Raw genomic sequence first — 18,857 nt, forward strand, 5'->3', positions numbered from 1 at the left:
AGCCTTATGAGGTTTCTCCGGGTCCTCCATTTTCCTCCCACTGCTAAAGACCCCTATGTACATGCAAATTATTGAAATAAAATTTAACTATATGTTAGACCCAAAATGACCTAGTTTGCGTCGAGTGGACATTAAACCCCATTTCTCTCTCTGTCTCTCTCACCCAAGCGATGTGAATATCAATAGATATGTGCATATCAGGGATATCAAAGATACAAAATAAAATTATGTCATGTCTACTGGGAGCCATATTCCAATACCAGAAGGCCAATCTCACACCTAAACACTCATAAATTGTTATGATTAATGTGTGAGGTAGTCTAGTCTACTGCAGTATATGACCCAATTTAGCAGGAGAAGTAAAAAGTCAGTGTTTTAAATACAACAGTAGGAAGTTAAACCCTATTTCATTTAAAACATGGAGATAACTGGTATTTGGTCTTGAAACACATTCAATGATGGTTACTAATATTTGAATTATGTTTTTTATTTGCCTTTTCAGTGTCTGATGAACAACTAACAAAAAATTTAAATGACATGAACAAACAATTGAACAATTTAGAACTTGATCTTAAAAATATGAACAATCAACAATTAGTAGAAGGGGATGAATTTGCTAATGTTATGAATATATCCTTTTAAATTTTTCACTGATTATTCTAATGTTGCTTTGTCAATACAGAGCGGTCTTAATGCTGAGTGGTTGTGTAAGTATGGACCCCAGTGTCACTGTTTGCCCAGTGTCCTATAATGCCGTTAAGATGACCTGGTGTCTATATACCACCTTTCATCCTGTCTTCTTTGAAGTTAGGCTATGACTTTTAGTAGGCATATACCCTTTGTGTACCATATATTAAAGAAACAAAAGAATTCTATCACATTTCTGAAAATTACCAGCAGAGTAATGACCCTTGATGAATTAACTAAATCCTGTGGATATCATTAAAATACAGACAGAGGATATTCGCCACCCTTGTGAACGTGATATAAGCTACAGTTGTTTACAGATTTTTTATCAAAATTTGGTTTGAAACATTGGGTAATGAGAAGATGAACTCTAACAATATTCAGCGTTCTGCGACTGTTTGTTTCAGAGTTATCCCCTCTTTGTCAAAAACCTTGTGAACGCAGTAGAGGCTATGATTTGTTAAAGATTTGGTGTGAAGCATTGTGATCATGAGAGGACAAATCCTATTGATATATTCAGTCTATCACGACTTCTGTTCCACAGATATCCCCCCCCCCACACCCCTTTGCCGAAAACCTTGTGAATGATAAAGACTAGTTTTCAATGGATGTTTTTCGAATTTTGTGGGAAACATTCTGGTCATTAGAGGATGAAACCTATTGACTTTTTGTTACAGAGTTATGCCCCTTTTTCCAAAAAAAAAACTTGTGAATACGATAATGGCTATAGTTTTTAATGGATCCTTTTCCTATTTGGCTTGAAGCATTGGTGTCATCAATCCCTATCGATATTCATAATCCACAGCCTGCCGTTCCTGAGTTTTCCCTCTCTTTGCCACAAAACAGTGTGAACACGATAGAGGCTATAGATTTTAACAGATATTTTTTCAGATTTGGTTGGAAGCAAATGGATAAGATGAGGAACCCTAGTGTTCAAGAATCCTATAGATCCTTATCACATTTGCTCAACATCCCAGTTTTCCTTTCGGATAAGCTGCAGTTGAGACAAAGCTGCTGTGTGGGCGTATTCAGTGCTTTGCGTGGCTATCTTTGAAAAATATTTTACACTTGTCAACCCTTTTACTGACCTTAACCTTGTATACCAATTTGTAACATCAGCTAGAGATCAGTATGAAGTATTAAACAATATGTACAAAAAAGTTGATACTTTATTTACTAAACTTTCTAAATATCTTACTTTTGACAACAAAAAATACTCTTTAGAAGAATTCTTCACAGATTTAAAAACATTTAAAGCTAACTTTCAGGTATGTTCAATACACCTTCATGATTATGTTTTAATAAATACAATTCACTGAATGCAATTACTTGCCTATAAGTTTATAGGAATGCCAACTGAGGGTAGTTTAGGGTGTTATAGTAAACCAGTACAAGATTTGAACAACCTTCAGTAATCAAACAAATGCTCATTTCAGTTTTTTGTGAAAAGACAATTCTGTGAATAGTACAAAGTGGTGTTTATTTGGTGGGGTGTGATAATTCAATGACTCCTAGCCTCTTTAAACCTTGAAATCTAGGTCAACTTTCACTCAGGTTGTTTTTTTAACAAGATAAATAAAGCATCAGGCCAATATTAGTGTCAGCAAGCATCTGTCATAAACTAGTGAAAATGACTCTCATCCAATCAGTGAATTTTTCACTATGAAGCCATGTTCTAATGTTGACGTGCTCGTCACCATGCTAGTCATGCAGCATTATAATCATGTGACAGGACTATTAGTGCCGTATCTAGCCGATTTGAGCGGAATACGAACAGTTTTGTTAGGACAGAAGGCAGTGAGGTAACCATTCCCTTTTCAACACAGTGTTTGGTCCATTACGTCATTAGTCTGTTAATGTTTTTGCAATAATCGACTAATGGTCAAGGGATGGTGACCATTTACAGAAGTTATGTCCGAGACTGGAGTAAAGAATTTTCGTTCCGCGCAAGATTCAGCGACGGTCAAATTTACTGATGCAAGTATTGATGTTCGCGTCCAATGCATCCAAGCGTAATATTCAATTTATTTCAGCACAAAAAGCACCAAGATTTTATGAAGAGGTCACTCCCGTTAAGCGGTCAGTCGTGAAAATTCCCTTGGGTGGCTGCTTAATGCAGATTCTACTGTAATTAAATAACAACTTCTTACTGGTGTTCTCCATGTACTATAGGACACATCATACTTCTAATTTTTCTTAAGTTAAGTTGGGGCAAGAAAGAACTTTGCTTTATGTTTCTTTCCCTTTATTAATTCAGGCAGCTCATGCAGAAAATATCAAAATACGAGAAACCAATGAAAAGATTAGAAGAGCTCAAGAATCACGAGAAAAAGCTGAACAAGAAAAGAAAGATAAAAAAGCTAGGCAGAATGCTATATTAGATATGACAACGGGTAAGTTGTTTTTGTTGACCTTCGAGCCAATAACCATTTTGGTCTGTGTTTTAAAAAATGTCATCTGAGTTACTGCATTATAGTAAATAATAATTTTTTAGGTATTATAGAAAATAACAATATAAAGAAAAGCTGAAATTGTTTGGCACAAATAGTATATTTTCACTTATATTATCTGCATAGCATATAATCAATAAAATTACATTTTGTTATACCCTAAAACTGGCTAAAAATTCAAGCTGATATTCTGATCTGTAGACGGTATTTCTTCAGAGAGCAGATAATAAATTACTGCATCTCAATGCAAATATTACTAAGGTGCATATTTAGGACATATTTTGGGATGTGATTTATCAGTAATAAACAGTTTCAAAAGTTATGAGAAATATTTGAGTTATTTTTTAACAATATGCAGTAAATAATATTACTGGTTATGCACGGAAACCGGAAACCGACCCTTGTATTTTATTAAAGCTATTATAAAAATGTTTGTAAACTCCTTGCACATTAGATTTATTTTAATTGTTTAAAAATAACACCAGTTTATTTATGCATAGTATAGTTAATAACATCAGAATATACATTCAATGTGAATTTAATATTTTATAGATGATGACCAAGAGGGTGTGATGGATAATCTACTTGAAGCATTAAAAACAGGTTCTGCATTTACTGCAAACCGAGAAAAACGAAAAAACCCTAGAGCTACAGGAGGTAAATAAATAAGATAGTTAATGTACCCAATGTTTTTGATTAATAAAGTTTATTTAGTTTTGATGTAGGGGCCTGTAATGAAAGAAATCAATTGGATGAAATCAAAAGTAATCACTTATTTGATTTGTTTATCTAAAATTTTTAAATTGAGTGGTGGGCCATGATTAATAATGTGAAAAATGCTTTTACTGTTGATTTAAGTGTATCTGTCATTGTAGCTTAGTTAGAGTGGGTGGGGCTGGGGTGGATTCCAGCTTTCACAATCAATCTTGTGGTTTCTTTGGTAACAAATGTATAGGATTGTCGGCAGTGTTAAGTTAGCTCGATATTCGTTTTTCGTCATTGACTAATAACGAAAAACATATTGGTGAATAACGAAAAACAAGATACTCATTTTTCAATATTCAGATTTTAGGGAGAAAAACAATTTTGTTGTGCTGTTATATGTCTATATATGTCATCTGATTTCAATATGGAATGTATGTAGTATCCTGATTTTCAATACCTCTCCATAAAGACTTCCAAATGCTTCTATACAATGATTGGCTCCTAGTCCTAAACACAGATGGTAATAAGCGCTGTCTGATTCATAAAATATTTTTGACCAAAATAACAATCACAGGAACCCACTAATCCTATGCTTGCTGTGTAGTCTTCTTGCTGATCATGTGACTTTGATACAATGTCACTGGATCATCTACAATCCCCCCATCCTTAAAACCTGTTACACAAGCGAACTAGTACATCCATCAGAAACACTTCAAGTCTTTGAGCCATTGGCAAACTAACAGTTTGTGATCGCAGGACTTAGCTGATATGCTTCTCTCATGGTTTGTTTGTCCGGTTTTCCAAGGAACATTTCCAGCCATTAGAACATACTGAAGATGCTGCTGCGAGCCTCCCACGACTAATGACATTGTAGTGATCTTCAACCCAGAGCTGAAATATGCTTCATTTCATTACTATATCATATTCATATAAGATGTATTCTGTATAAATTGCATTGGACATTCATGAAACTTATCTCTTAGTAATTGAAAAGTGGTCCAACACATGCGCTTTAGATCGTAAGATGTGGCATATCACATGTGAACTTGTCAAACAAAAAAATGTGCCATATATTTTCTTATTAAATTGGATTTTTATCTGGATTGAATTCAGATGCTGTTAGTAGTAAATCCTAGACTTGCCTAATTAATGTGTCTTATCTTTCTTTTTTTCTTTTGCAGCTGAACGGAGAGCTCAACTTAATCGGTCCAAATCTAAAGATCTTGTCTCAACATCTCAGGAAATGAGCCTTGGTGATGTTATCAATGCAAGTTTAGATTCACCCCCATCTAAAACTCCGGTCACCACACGTGTACGCCGTGCACCTCCCAAGCGTGAAACTTGAAACAGAAAAACCTATTGATAGTTTCAGAATTGTTTAAACTGAAAATAGTCCATGCAGCATGGATGAAACTTTTGTTTATTTATCCGGAGGGATAAAGTTTGAATTCTCACCAGCAGCATCACCACCCTCATCATCATCATCATCATCATCATAATTGTTCCTAGTATGAAATATTTTCATTTCTATTGTTTGTCTTTAAGTGAACTCATCAAACTTTATTAAATTATTTGAAATGTGAATGTGAAGGGAACAACCACATTGGGAATAATTTACACGAATTATTAAATAATATTTATGTGTGTCAAGTCAAAACAAGGTGAATTTGTGTATAAATTTAGTTAAACTTTGTTGAATGTATGCCTTATCAAATTATATATGTGTACAGTATGTATCACCTTTGACCAATTTGATTAACATTTGTATTTAGACAGTAAGAATCTCATCTTGGTGTATATGTATTCTGGACTGACTGGCAATAATTGAATTGACAATCTGACAAATTTACCCATCGACCAATATTCCAATCTAACTAAAATTTGAATTAAAATTCATTCCGGTTTAAATTTTGAGACACAATGGACATTTTAAAATCTGTACACGAGTCATGTACCCAATCGTTTCGGTCCCAAAAGGAATGAACAAAAAAATACATATCCTAAATTGCAATAGGGCAGTCAGTAATTCACAAATGATAAAATAATAATAAAAAAAATGTGAAGAATGGGCTAATTAGGTGTATACGATTGCCATTCAATTTTACGGAACACAATTGATTAGAAATTACAGTCTTTTTTTTTTAAAAAATGAATATAAATCCCTTTATATACACTCATATTACATTAATATGTGTTTTTAGAGACCCATTTATGGTTCCAAAGAATTGAGCCATACACCCTTTAATTGTACATGTAGCTACTACAGTGATTGTTTAAAATCATTTTTAATGTAGATGTGAAAGTAGACTGTTAAATTAAATGCTTGGAAATAGGGTGTTTTTATAAATTATAAACACTAAGTAGCTTTACTGTGTAAGATACATTCAAAATCCATTTTCAGATTCAAAGAATGCTAAAAACAAGTCATGTTTTCTGATGTCTGAACAAGCTGTCTAAAATTGCACATATATCATATTATTTGATTCATCTAGCTTCTATTTATCTATGTGGATTATTTATTCACAGAAATGTATTTGCAGGTGCTGGTAACGGATATGTATTGCTTCAGTAGTACTTTCAGAATGTTTGTTATATATTTTATCTAGTGATATTTACAAATGGTAAGCTGTTGTTTGTTAATAATATCATATTTAATATAATATGTCTTTCACTGAATAATATTATTTTCGGTAATTTTATAAATAAAATTATTTTTGTTAAGTCATTTGTGTTGTTGAAGTTAGCATAGCGCTAGCTACCAGAACTAGCTAAAAACCTTGAGATATACAGATGTGCTTGTTCTTCACCACGCTTGGGTGTCTTTAGTATCACCTGGCAAACTTAATTTCTTTATTAATGCATGCAACATCTTAAAAATAAGTTAATTTTATACTATTAGGACTTATTAAACATACGCAGACAACTTTTGTTTATCTGCAAATATTGTCAATAAAGTGAATCAAACATTGTTTGATAGGGACATTCATAATCATGGTGCATTAGTCCTGCAAATCTCATATCAGGTTAGTACTTTCATTGGCTGTTGTTCATGGCGTAAATATGTCAAATTTAAAATGGCGAGAAAAGCCAGTTACTATGCTTCAATTTAAAAGAGATGCTTTTGTACCCATCTCAGATAGGATTATATGCTTAATTATAGTAGGACGTGGCAGAAATGTTATAAATAACAATAATCCATCGTTTCGAAGAAAAAATTGTCTGGTTTCTTTATTGATCTGCATCAGGCTTTGCCAGGTGGATCTATATATACTCTTCAAAAAAAGTAGGGGATATTGAAATGCAAATACCTATGCAGGTTGTGATATGAGAGTATGTTCACAGATGAAGAACTTATCGCCCCAAAACAGAACCACTGAGCTGCACATGGGTTCTTGCATAAGATTTACTGTTTAGCGTATTTTTGCTTTAGTGTGTTACATTTATTTTCATTGGGAGACGTGTTCGTGGACGTCAACGTCAACCGACAACACTGCAAGAATTGGCCGTGGCACTGCAAGGGGGGTGGGTCAGATTGCCCCAAATCGTGATTGGTTGGTTGATTAGGACTAGGAGCATGCCACCACAAATTGCTGTTATATGTCTGAGGATGGGTGGAGCAATTACTCATTATTAAGACAAAAATCAGAAACGTCCATTTTCATTTTTGACAGTTATCCCTTTGCGAGTGAAATGGGGCCGTCATATAAGCCGCCAACAAAACTGTTTATGTTCATGTGTAGGCAATTGGCCTGTTATTAACATACACTGGTTACCTCTAATAAAAACAGTAGTGCATTTCTGCAGTTTTGTATTGTTTCTGAATATCCCCTACTTTTTTTTGAAGAGTATAGTACCAGAGGGTTGAGAGAAGAGGTTTCTTATCTAGCATAACACCAGATCCACTGTGCATCAGTCTCAACTTCTTGTTCTAAATTGATTGGTAAATTTCCACAGCATTTGTTAAGTAATGTATGTTGCTCAAGAAGTAAAGTTGCCGGAGTCAGGACTTTTAGGCCATAATGCCAAGGATTCGTTCCATGTTCAGTAGTTCAATTCAGGTCCAGGAAGAGGCATTATGCCAGATCAAGCGGAATATTTCCCCCGTAATCCAGCACCCCAATTCAAAATGTATTTATTGGCGCTAGGATTAGGAATATGTTTCATAACCTCATTTCGATTCCGGGTGCTTGAATACGGGTGAGAGATTCTGCACAGTGCAAAAAGGCCTGTTTCTAAAGTTTGAATAGATCATTAGTAGTCCCTTGAAAACAAGCGGTTGCCATGCAAGATATGTCACATTTTGCAAGAGATGGACAGAAAACAAGCTAAAAATGATTTTCGCACAATAAGGGACCAGAATCCAGGATGTTATAGTCTGACATGCATCAATATCAAAAGGAACCGAGATCTATGGGATAAACTTATATTTTAAGTCTCATCAAAATTGGATAAAAATTGTGACCTCTAGAGGGTCCATAAGCTAAAAACGTGATTTTTCATACAATCCGGATCCGTAATCCAGGAAGTTACTATCTGATATATCAACAGAAACTAAAATCTTTGGGATACAAACCTATATTTCAAGTTTCGTCAGTGAAAATGTGGGCATATAAAAATAGTTTGATTATATGAATTTCGTGTCTTTAAACAAAGATAGTTTTTAAAATTTTAAGTCTTTTTGGTTGTAGTGTATATATTCAGGCATCTCTGTAAGACTTTGTGATTTCCCATGTATTGTTTACCCTCTAGCTGCCAGTGCTGAATGGAAAATTTGCTTCATATATTTCAAAGTTACAAATTCCAGTCATCATTTTTGATTTTCATCCAATTTGTATTTTACAGTATCGTCTCAAGCACATTTAGATACCAAAATATATGCACTATAGCTGAACAGTGCCTTTTTGAGGACCAAATATTTCAGTTAACTTTGTCTTGCCCTTAAGAGACATGGTGATCCTATCCCTGGCCCTGATCCACAGTCTTGACTCCTGCATATAGCAAGGATAACTCCTCAATCTTATTACTGTACCTTCCTTTAAATCATCATGAAATATGATCTGAATATTATAGATATGGAGGGACAATCCATGGACAACTATCAAATTTATTTATAATTTTTTTTAATTCAATGTATACAAAGTTGTTCTACATGTATTATTTTTAGAACTAACAATTTAAAACCACACCAAAATAATTTTTCATGCATTGTACACTTTTCTACTGTACTTCAAAAACTACATTATTTTAGTATAAAAATAACATTACAAAATATTCATCTCAATAAAAAATAGTAAGTTTGTATTAAAATACAGTCTATTACATATAAGAATGTGTATAATTTTGTAACAGCTATTGAGCTCTAAAATAAAATTTTCTAATATCAATTATTAAACCAGAGATTCTATATAGTTTCTGTTTCTACAGATCAAAATTAGTTTTATAGACTTCATGACAATAGCTTTCTTGTTGATATTACAAACTAGTCAATAAAATGGTCTATTTAATTGAGCTGAGGTGTACACTGAACTACACATTTATAGAGCAGTAAAGAACAAAACATGTAGTCACCTAGTGACCACTGACAAGACCCCCCCCCACCCCGCAATGGGTTCTGAGAAAAAAAAATTGGGTTTGATATCCTACTTGTCTGAAATAAGCAGGCTAATAATGGAGACAGAAATATGCCATGCAGTGTACTATGAGGGAACCTTTGTCCAAACAGCAGGGTTTCTGAATACTCTTTGTTGAATTCCGACTCATCTAACGACTAGACACTTTTTCTTTTCAAGTGCTCTCCACTGACAAGGGGAAACCTGGATTGAAAGTTCGAAGGAATGGTCTTGAAATTCCGATCTGTACTTTAATCAGTTTGATCAAATAAGCATCAAAATAATTCAGTAATTTGGGCTTTAGACCTATTACAGTAATAGCAATTACTTGCCTTTATTGCGAATATATGTCTTGGTTAGAATATTCCAAGTAATATCGTTAGAATATTCCAAGTAATATCATTTTTATATTATTCTTATATAGAATAGACTGAATATTTAAAATATACATGAACAACATAGAATTATAAACTTGGACAAACTAATGAGTATTGCTTAAAACACTTAAGAACAGCATAATCTGTAATTTACATCAATTTGAAACAAAAATAGACTAAAAAAAAAAAAAAAGACTAGAAAGTGAAATCTGAGGAACATAAATAGGTTAGAATTATTATTTATTAGACATAATTTTAAAAATAAAATCATGTCAATGTACCTTAAGTTAAATAAGTTGGTTTCCCCTAATATTACAATAATGCGCTTGTTGGTAAAAATCAAATGTTTCGTACAAATATAAATACTAATATTATTACTTAATATTTTTTTTTTTTTTAAATTAATTTGACTAGAGATGATTATGCGTATGAAGTTGACAGTTTATTTATTATAATGATTAGCCCACAACCCTCATAATAATAGTAATAATAATATATAGTGTTGGATTATGCAAGTATAAAGGGTACATAAAAGGATTTTTAATTAATCCACTAAACCCAGGAGGAATCAAATTATATTTAAAATTTTAGATTGTGTCCACATGATTGACCAACTTTAAATATTTCTAATCATACAAAATAATTGGCACTGGCAGAGACTGGCTCATTAATTTTACATTTTCAACTAATTTACACTTAAATATTTTTCAAATTTTTAAAAAAATCTAGCTGCTATATTACAGGCAAACTAGAATCGACAAATTTACAATCAATAGCTGCCTGTGTATATATCTGAATGTTATAAAATACAGCAGTAGTTTCTTATGTAATAAATATAAAAAAAAATTGAAATTTTGAAATAACCAAATAATGAGTGAGTTGAACAGCATGACTAATATTCATGCACAATGAAGCATAGGCCATTCAGGTTACTGGTACTTTAAAAAAAAATTATAATTTAAAAAATATATTCTACTTTATGTAAAGTATGTTGCAAAATCATTTAATTTTTTTATTATTATTATTTTGAAAATATATCTATTAAATATAATATGCTGTTATTATTTAAAAGTTATTCCCTGAACTAAACAATGAATACATGTGTACGGTATACATACAGAATAATATATTCTATACTAATTTTCAGCCATATTCAACATTTGTTTTTAAATTAAAAGGCCAATAGTTTCAACTCACAATATGAAAAAATACAATTTAAGGAAGAATATAAAAAAATATTACTACATTTATTACTATTTTTTTATTTCAAAATTCATTGTCATTTAAGCATAGTGTTGATCCTAGTCTTAACTATGGTTGATCAAGATATTAAATGTGTACAATTCAACAATGTACAACTACATGTATAGAAATGAAAAAGCTTAGACAAAAATGATTTAAGCACTAAAATATATATATAAAATATTGAGAAATATAAAATAATAAATTTATACAGAATTATATACATTTATTAGTATTTGATCATATGGCAAGCTTTGATTACAAACTTTGTAAAGTTTTAGAGCAAAATTAAACAATAAAATTCAAAACAGGGTGAAATAGACAGAGTACATTTCAATAAACAATTCACTGTAGATAGTACAAATCTGGTAAGGTTTTCAAGTAGTTTCTATAAAATTGTTAATCACAAGTACATGTTTCATAGAAGTGATTCATAATTTATATAAAAGTTAAAAGAATTTTATTTGTCATGTAATTGTACTTGTTATTTAACCTCATTTATGTCAACTTCCTTGTTCATGTTGTGTTTATGTTGAGATCAGTTTTCAGTGACATTTTAACATGTACAATGTATATATTTGCATTCTCAAAGCTTTCAAAAGAAATTCTGGATAAAAAAAGAGTCATTTACAAGCTTATAAAGTTCATTTACAAGCTACCAAAAAACAACTTAATTTTGTTGCAATTTTTAAAATTCATCTTGCCGGCCCACACAGAAATATAAAATACTAGATATAAGAGCCATGCCTGCTGCACCCACGCCTACCCAAAAACTCCAGCCAAATAATGGGTCCATACTGCCAGATCGCGCTAGTACCTCTGTTTTATGATCCATGTGTGCCTTTGCACCAAACACGCAAACACCAATAGCCAGCAATAAAACTGAAAAAACAAAAATCAGTTTTAAATGTAAAAAATAACACTTTTAAACAAGGCATTTGTTTCAATTATTTGCAATTCCCAATTATAACAATCACTAATACAGATAGTACATGTACATATGATATTAATACATCTTGCCTTAAAGATACATGCAAGATTAAGATGGGCATTCTTGCTATATTACATGTAGTTCAAAAATAGAACTGGTGTGGTTCGATTCCCAGCTTCAACATAACATGAAGTAGGGTCGTCCTGCTCGTCCATCCAACCTTGTAAGTTTTCTTCAATTTCTCCTGTTTCGTATAGGTTCCTTTGTCTCACCCATGTAAACGATATATATAATTTCAAACTGATCAGATGTAGTGTGTGGAGTGTCCACAAGAAATTATGGACAACGGATGGTGATGACGGCAAAATACGCCATGCGGGTGTATAAAAACCAAATGGGGCAAAAATGCTGAACATCGATAGGGTTTGAGCTTACATGACCCCAAAAATTCAAACCAAATTTGCGAAGAAAATCTGCAAAAAACTGCAGCTTATATCGAGTTCACAAGGTTTTCGCAAAGGGGGGGGGGGGGGGATTACTCCAGAGCGGAAAGTTTTGTAAAGCTTAAAATCTAGCATTCGTTCTCTCGTTACCCCAATGCTTACAGTTACAACCAAATTTTTAATAAGCGGTTGCCATGCAAGTTACAAATACACATCTTGCAAGAGGTGGACAGAGAACAAGCTAATAGATAGGTTGCCAGGCAATGGAACATACGCCCACAGCAGCTCAATCATCCCGGCAGTCAACAAGGGTTGTTGCATATGTAATGAAAACATTTACAACACATGAAAATCTGATTACGCTAAGTAAGTCTTAATTATCAGAAATCATTAGATTTTGTTTTGTTTGTTTGTTTCATGACCTTAATTAAACACTGTGTATAAATTTACATTAACTTTAGCCTCTAGACTGTCCACAAGATATTTCAAAGTGATCAAGGGCCATATATCTGCCAGTAATTATTGGAAATCGTTAAAATCAAGAGGATTCGTCGTCTCATGACCTTAAACACTATGTATAAATTTGAAGTCAATCGGATATTGACTTTAGCCTCCAGAGCATCCACAAACATTTGTGGATAACGGACTGCTGGACGGACTGTGACAATATACATGTACTACCACATTTCAATGTGGGTGTATAAAAAGTGACTTTGCATACAATAAGGGGCTATAATCCAGGATGTTACAGTCCGACATACCAGTACATGTACCTCATCGGATTTTCACAAAATTCAAACTCAAATGTAATCACACTGTGATGGTCATATATACAATGTATGAATGTTTTTTAAAATCAAATAAAAATTGTGACCTCTAGAGCTTTCATAAGTTAAGGCATGATTTTTTTGTACAATCAGGATCTGATACATGTATGCACTAATGCCAAAAGGAAGTTACGATCCAACATGTGCCATTACTGAATGCATAAATGCATACATGTATTTGAAGTTACTGTCTAATAAGCGTGAATATCAAAAGGAACCAAGATCATTGAGATATACTGTAAATATCTTTTGAGTTTCATAAAAATCGGATAAAAATTGTTACCTCTAGAGGGTCCAAAACCTTGCAATTACATGTATTTACACTATTTGCGTAATGAACGGCCATTTTGTCGGGCAGTTTTGGTCTGATTTTCACGAAATTTTAACTCCACCAGCGTTACATATTTCTGAAGCAACGGCCCGAGAAATCGTTCTCTGGCCATTGCTGGATTGGCTTCTGATACTTGAGCTTTTGAGGGAGTGTGTCTATTCTTCCCGTTCAATCAAATCTATCCCAAGTACAGCAACATGACAGCCCTTTGTTTAATCTGGTGTCTTCCCTACAAAATGGTGACACTATTGTTCTTTTACACTGTATCCGTGTTGATAGCCTCATTTGTCACGCAATTAGTTTTTCTGCAATATTCTGCTATGCACTTGATAATTGGGCATAATAAAATCGTGAGTCATGCTGTAACGTTATGTAAACATATTTGGTCCAATTTGGAGCTCTGTTTAAAGCGTAATGATATTGTTATGCAGTTAGCTATTGGTTGTTAATCGGACTAATAACCAGTCATAATTTGGAACAGAAATTTGCAGTGTTAAGTGGGATTAGCCCTAATCAAACGAAGCACTCCGAGGAGTATGCCTGCATTATGGTGTACCGGTGACATTATATTTGAACTATTTTTAAAATCAAATAAAAATTGTGACCTCTAGAGGGTCTTGCCAGGTAAAATCAAGATTTTTCATATAATCAGGAGCCATAATCCAGGAAGTTACATTCCGATCCGATATGCACCAATATGGAAAGGAACCGAGATCTTTGGGTAATAAACATATATTTCATGTTTCATCAAAATCGGATAAAAATTGCGACCTCTAGAGTGTCCACAAGATAAAAACGTGATAAAAAGCATAAAAAGGGAGTTTGCAAGGGTAAATAAATAGAATCTAATTGTACCCGTCGCCAAAAAAACATGCACAGTCGAAAAAACACAATTGTTGTATGATAACTTTTGTCGAAAGGTTCTACAAAGTGAATCATGGTCCACAATTAACTCTTTAAGTAATTAACGTTAGTGGCCAATATGCATATAAATTTTATACAGATTGGATGGTAACTTATGTCTTTAGACTAAATTAGAGTGTTCACAAGGTTCTTTTGAAGTGAAACACAGGCCATAACTTTAGAAGCAATAAATGGAAAATGTTGAACTTCCATAGGCTCCTTTATTTCACTAATAGTATAGTAATATATTGTATCGTAAATGTTGCCTGTAGAGTGTTCACAGAGAAGACAGCAATACAATCACTGGTTTATAAGTGTAGCACGACGTTTCGACAAGTATTCTCTTATCGTTATCATTTGTGCTTGATAACGATAAGAGAATACTTGTCGAAACGTCGTGCTACACTTATAAACCAGTGATTGTATTTCCATATAAACTGTGTTGTGTTTTTTAATATGTCCAATCGCTAAATGCCACTCAAGGCTTAGCAATAAAAATTTTTGACCAGATTTCTATGTGGGCGTATATAAATAGTCTATCACTCAGTTAAAAGATAATTTGTAGGGTAAGGAAGCACTGTTTTGAATGGATAACGAGATGCGCAAGTTATATAAATGTACATGATAATATCATTTATTATATAATCATAGTAACATCCTGAGTTTTTCTCTTAAAGTTGGGGATAAATAGCTGGGGGCTAACTGGAAATTATTATCACATTTAAATGTCATCATTATAAAATCTCTATATGATGTCCCTATTTCCTTGGTATTTTTACAGCAGGGTATTAAGAGAAAATGTCATGTATGTTGTGAATTAAGCCAAACAGTTAGTCTATTACACAAATGGTAATCTTGACAAAGACAAATCCTAGCAGAAAGATATTTACAGTTGGTGCATCAACTATTTAGTAAATTCATTATAACAGCTGTAGAAAAAAAACCTTATGAATGTAGTTTTGGAAATACTTACATGTAAGGTTGATAAAGGCTCCAGCAGCCTGGTGTGGATTACATGTCTTGCAGTAACAACATAAGGAGAATAGTCCAATTAGCAGTGATAATAAACTACTGGCTATAGCACATGAAAATAATCCTTGTACTGCTTTAAACCATTCTGTAATAAAGAAAAAAAGAAAATGTATTTGTCTCCTGTAAAAAAAACCCTGCTTATTATGGTTATTATTAAAAACTTACCCATATTTTAAATCATCATTGGTAAAAAGACAGGTTGCCAGGCAGCGAAACATACGCCAACAGCAGCTAAATAGTTCGAGCAGAGAACAAGGGTTTCGTATATTTATGCTTTTGTTGGTAATGGGAGCATTTAGAAGATACTGATATCAATTTCATACAGATCGAATGTTTTCAAGGTTCAAAAAGCGAAACAAGGGACATAACTGAAGAAGTAATTAACAAAAATGGCTCTTAATTTCAATAGGATTCTTTGATTTAGTGATTTAAATAATGCAAATAATCAAATAAATTTCAAACAGATCGGATGATAACTTTTGTTGATAGAGCGCGATTTAACAAAGTGAAACAATTTAATTTGCTTCTTCGTTTTACGGATCTAAATAATGCATATAAATTTAGACAGATCGGATGATAACTAATAGAGCGATCACATGGTTCAACAAGGGCCATAACTCTAGAAAGAAATTGCTGAAATTCAATAGGCATCTTCGTAAGCTTAAAAGTCAATGTAGAATCTTAATACGGTTTATTGAAAAACAATATATTAATTGTAAATGTAGGCTTCTTGTAGGCCTATAGTAATAGTATTCAATCCGTCAAAATACTGTTTTTAAAAGTTTAGTCATTCAATAATTTTTTAAGGCTGATGTGACAGACACTGGGGACTAGTTGATGATGAAATAAGTCAGTACTCTATATCAATCATGTTAGATCTTTTTTCTTTTCTGTATATACTGACCTGGGAGTGACCTCTCAATCAGAAAGTCCTGCGAGAAAAACCATCTACAGTTATCAAGACTGCCTGTATTAGTCACACCTCCTCCGGTACAAAATAGCCATAGACCACAATCGCAGTGCCTTCCTCTGCATCCACAAAGTTCTGCATCATTTAGACCACGGAATCCAATCCAATTTGGTGTTGCAAAAGCAACGATTGTTGCTACTGTTGTCAAAAGTACGCATATGATAGACGTTATCACCAAACACGAGGCCATCTTGTTTAAAAAAGTTACACCCTCTTCTTAGGTCAAAATTGTTTGCCGATGACAGCTACTCACACACACAGGGAATTTTTTTGAGGCCAAGTTATAAAATCTAAAAAGAGAAGCCGCAAAAGTTTAAATATATCTCGGTTTAGTTCAAGAATATATTTAAACATAAAGAACGCAATCTGGTATTAACAACAACTAAAACACAAATCTGATATTCCCAACGACTCGAATTTATAGAATAATTTAGCAAACAAACAAGCCAGTCCGGCAGGTTGAGGTTTTATCGGCTATCGCCCAATAGTTGAACTGTGTTGTCCTAAAGTATAACCCCTAGTTTGGCTCTGATTACAAGTTGTTCTTTTTATTTAAAAAAAAAATAGCGACACTTGAGTTACCACTTGCGTATTATGTACTGAAACGTTCACCTAAATAAAACCTTCAAGTATGCAGATCTCCGATTTTTCTTCGTTAACAATCCGCCATATTTAATTCTTGGATCGCGACTGTCCAGTCTCGAACGTACTAGTCTTTCTCACAAAAGCACCCACCCAATGACGTCTACATAACGAGACCGCGCGCAGACGATAAATTCGTGGAGAAAGGCGTCTGACTTCCGTAGTAGTAGTGGTTAGTCTGACTTCCTGTGGTGGGCGAAACGTCAAAGCCCAGAGTAGTATCGGCGAAAAGCAATTTAAACAAAAGGCGTGTGAATGGTGAACTTTAGGGAGAGGGTGAAATGGGGTTTAATGTCTACATGACAGAAACTATGTCATTTCAGGACTAACATAATAATATGGTTTATTTTTATTTCAATAAATCTCTTACTCGTTGGGGGCTTAAGCAGTGGGAAGAAACCGGAGGACCTGGAGAAAACCTACGAGGTTGAACAGGCGACCCTACGACTACTACGAGTATTTTGTCACACCGAGGAATGGAAAAGCACACCGCAGTTGACAGAATGACTGACCTTACGATACAACGCGCACGCGCTAACCATTCGGTATTTTATATTTTTATTTTTTAAATCATATTTCTTTTATGTAAATGGCCTACAGATTTTCTTTAACCCCCCCCCCCCCCTAAAAAAAACTAAAAAAAAAAAAAAAACTTTTAAGTAAGGAACCAAAAAAAAAAACATATTTCTTTTATGTAAATGGCCTACAGATTTTCTCCCCCCCCCCACCTAAAAAAAAAACAAAAAAAACAACTTTTAAGTAAGGAACCAAAAAAAAAAAAATTGTGATGTTACGATTGTAGGCCTATACACATTTTTTATTATTTTGCTTTTAAACCGAAATGATTCATTAAAAACATTTCTGAAGAAATATTTTAAATTATAACCAACCAGGAGGTTAGGGGTTCGATCCTGCTTTGCGCTATACAGTTCCTCGGCATTTTCGGTATTTTTTCCTCTTATCAGTGGTGCATGGCGGGGAGCCTGGGAAGGAACTGTCTAGTCGCTCAGATGGAACAAAAAATATTCCTCATTGTGTAATACTATCTTAGTGATAACAGAGATCAGTTGAGTAAATACAGCATTTATTTACAACGGGAACAGAATATCAAACAGTTACATAGATACAACAGGAACTTAACTATCGGGAACTAGACTTCCAAGAACACATCAGAATGTACAGAACTCTGCCAAGGCAGCGGCTGAACTCGGGTGAGTCCATACACTCGTCCAAGCCTCTCTTCTCCTCCCGCTCGTCTCTGGTCGTCTCGTATCTGCGTCTCTGCTCGTCTCTAAACTTCTGCATGTATACACTCCGACAATAGATAGGACTCCTGATCAAAACCAGCTGGGGTCAACAAGTTCACAGAATCGAAATAATAGTTCGTATTTTATAAAATAGAAAATTAAGCACTTTGTCACAATTGCACCCACTCGAATCCAGGTACCGGTACTGTGAACATTGTGGTTATATAACTCGAAAGTGCATCATAAAACGTTAATGAACTTTGGCATGTTCATATCCTATTTAAAGCCAGTTTGGATGTTATTGTGTGCATAGTGAGCCTACCCTAACACGAGTTTTTCATATTTTTAGTATGATGTACGGTAATATATCTCGCAAATAAAACAATAACACATACAATTTTATGGAATACAAGTTACTTAAACATACATTATGCAAGAGCCAAATCTACCTATTTCAGGTC

At 33.6% G+C, this 18,857-nt stretch overlaps 2 protein-coding genes across 3 annotated transcripts in view; one reads left to right on the forward strand and one right to left on the reverse strand.

Moving 5' to 3' along the window:
- The window catches only part of LOC126830469 (protein diaphanous homolog 2), a 30,714-nt gene extending 24,151 nt beyond the window's left edge, over positions 1-6,563 (forward strand). For both annotated transcript variants that reach the window (XM_056102657.1, XM_056102656.1), the window contains 5 exons: positions 503-630; positions 1,791-1,955; positions 2,945-3,080; positions 3,690-3,794; positions 5,024-6,563. In XM_056102657.1, coding sequence (XP_055958632.1) covers positions 503-630; positions 1,791-1,955; positions 2,945-3,080; positions 3,690-3,794; positions 5,024-5,187 — 698 coding nt within the window. In that variant the 3' untranslated portion in view covers positions 5,188-6,563. The remainder of the gene's footprint in view (positions 1-502; positions 631-1,790; positions 1,956-2,944; positions 3,081-3,689; positions 3,795-5,023) is intronic.
- A 2,369-nt stretch (positions 6,564-8,932) lies between these two features.
- Positions 8,933-17,253, reverse strand: LOC126829594 (uncharacterized). Its single transcript, XM_050559547.2, has 4 exons — positions 17,120-17,253; positions 16,442-16,797; positions 15,479-15,622; positions 8,933-11,952 (listed from the first exon to the last, which is right to left on the reverse strand). Exons 2-4 carry the CDS (start codon positions 16,695-16,697, stop codon positions 11,759-11,761), a joined length of 594 nt encoding a protein of 197 aa, XP_050415504.1. The 5' UTR covers positions 16,698-16,797; positions 17,120-17,253; the 3' UTR covers positions 8,933-11,758.
- Between the last annotated feature and the right edge of the window lie 1,604 nt (positions 17,254-18,857).

Source organism: Patella vulgata, chromosome 8 (genome assembly GCF_932274485.2).
Source record: "Patella vulgata chromosome 8, xgPatVulg1.2, whole genome shotgun sequence".
NCBI classification, from domain to species: domain Eukaryota; kingdom Metazoa; phylum Mollusca; class Gastropoda; family Patellidae; genus Patella; species Patella vulgata.

What these genes read in the sequence shown, in the direction of transcription:
- LOC126829594 (XM_050559547.2), bottom strand. Translation starts at nt 16,697, where the DNA reads ATGGCCTCGTGTTTGGTGATAACGTCTATCATATGCGTACTTTTGACA. An exon ending in GATTGAGAGGTCACTCCCAG is followed by an intron (nt 15,623 to 16,441) that starts GTCAGTATATAC and finishes TCTTTATTACAG; the next exon opens with AATGGTTTAAAGCAGTACAA. An exon ending in AGCCTTTATCAACCTTACAT is followed by an intron (nt 11,953 to 15,478) that starts GTAAGTATTTCC and finishes TTGTTTTTTCAG; the next exon opens with TTTTATTGCTGGCTATTGGT.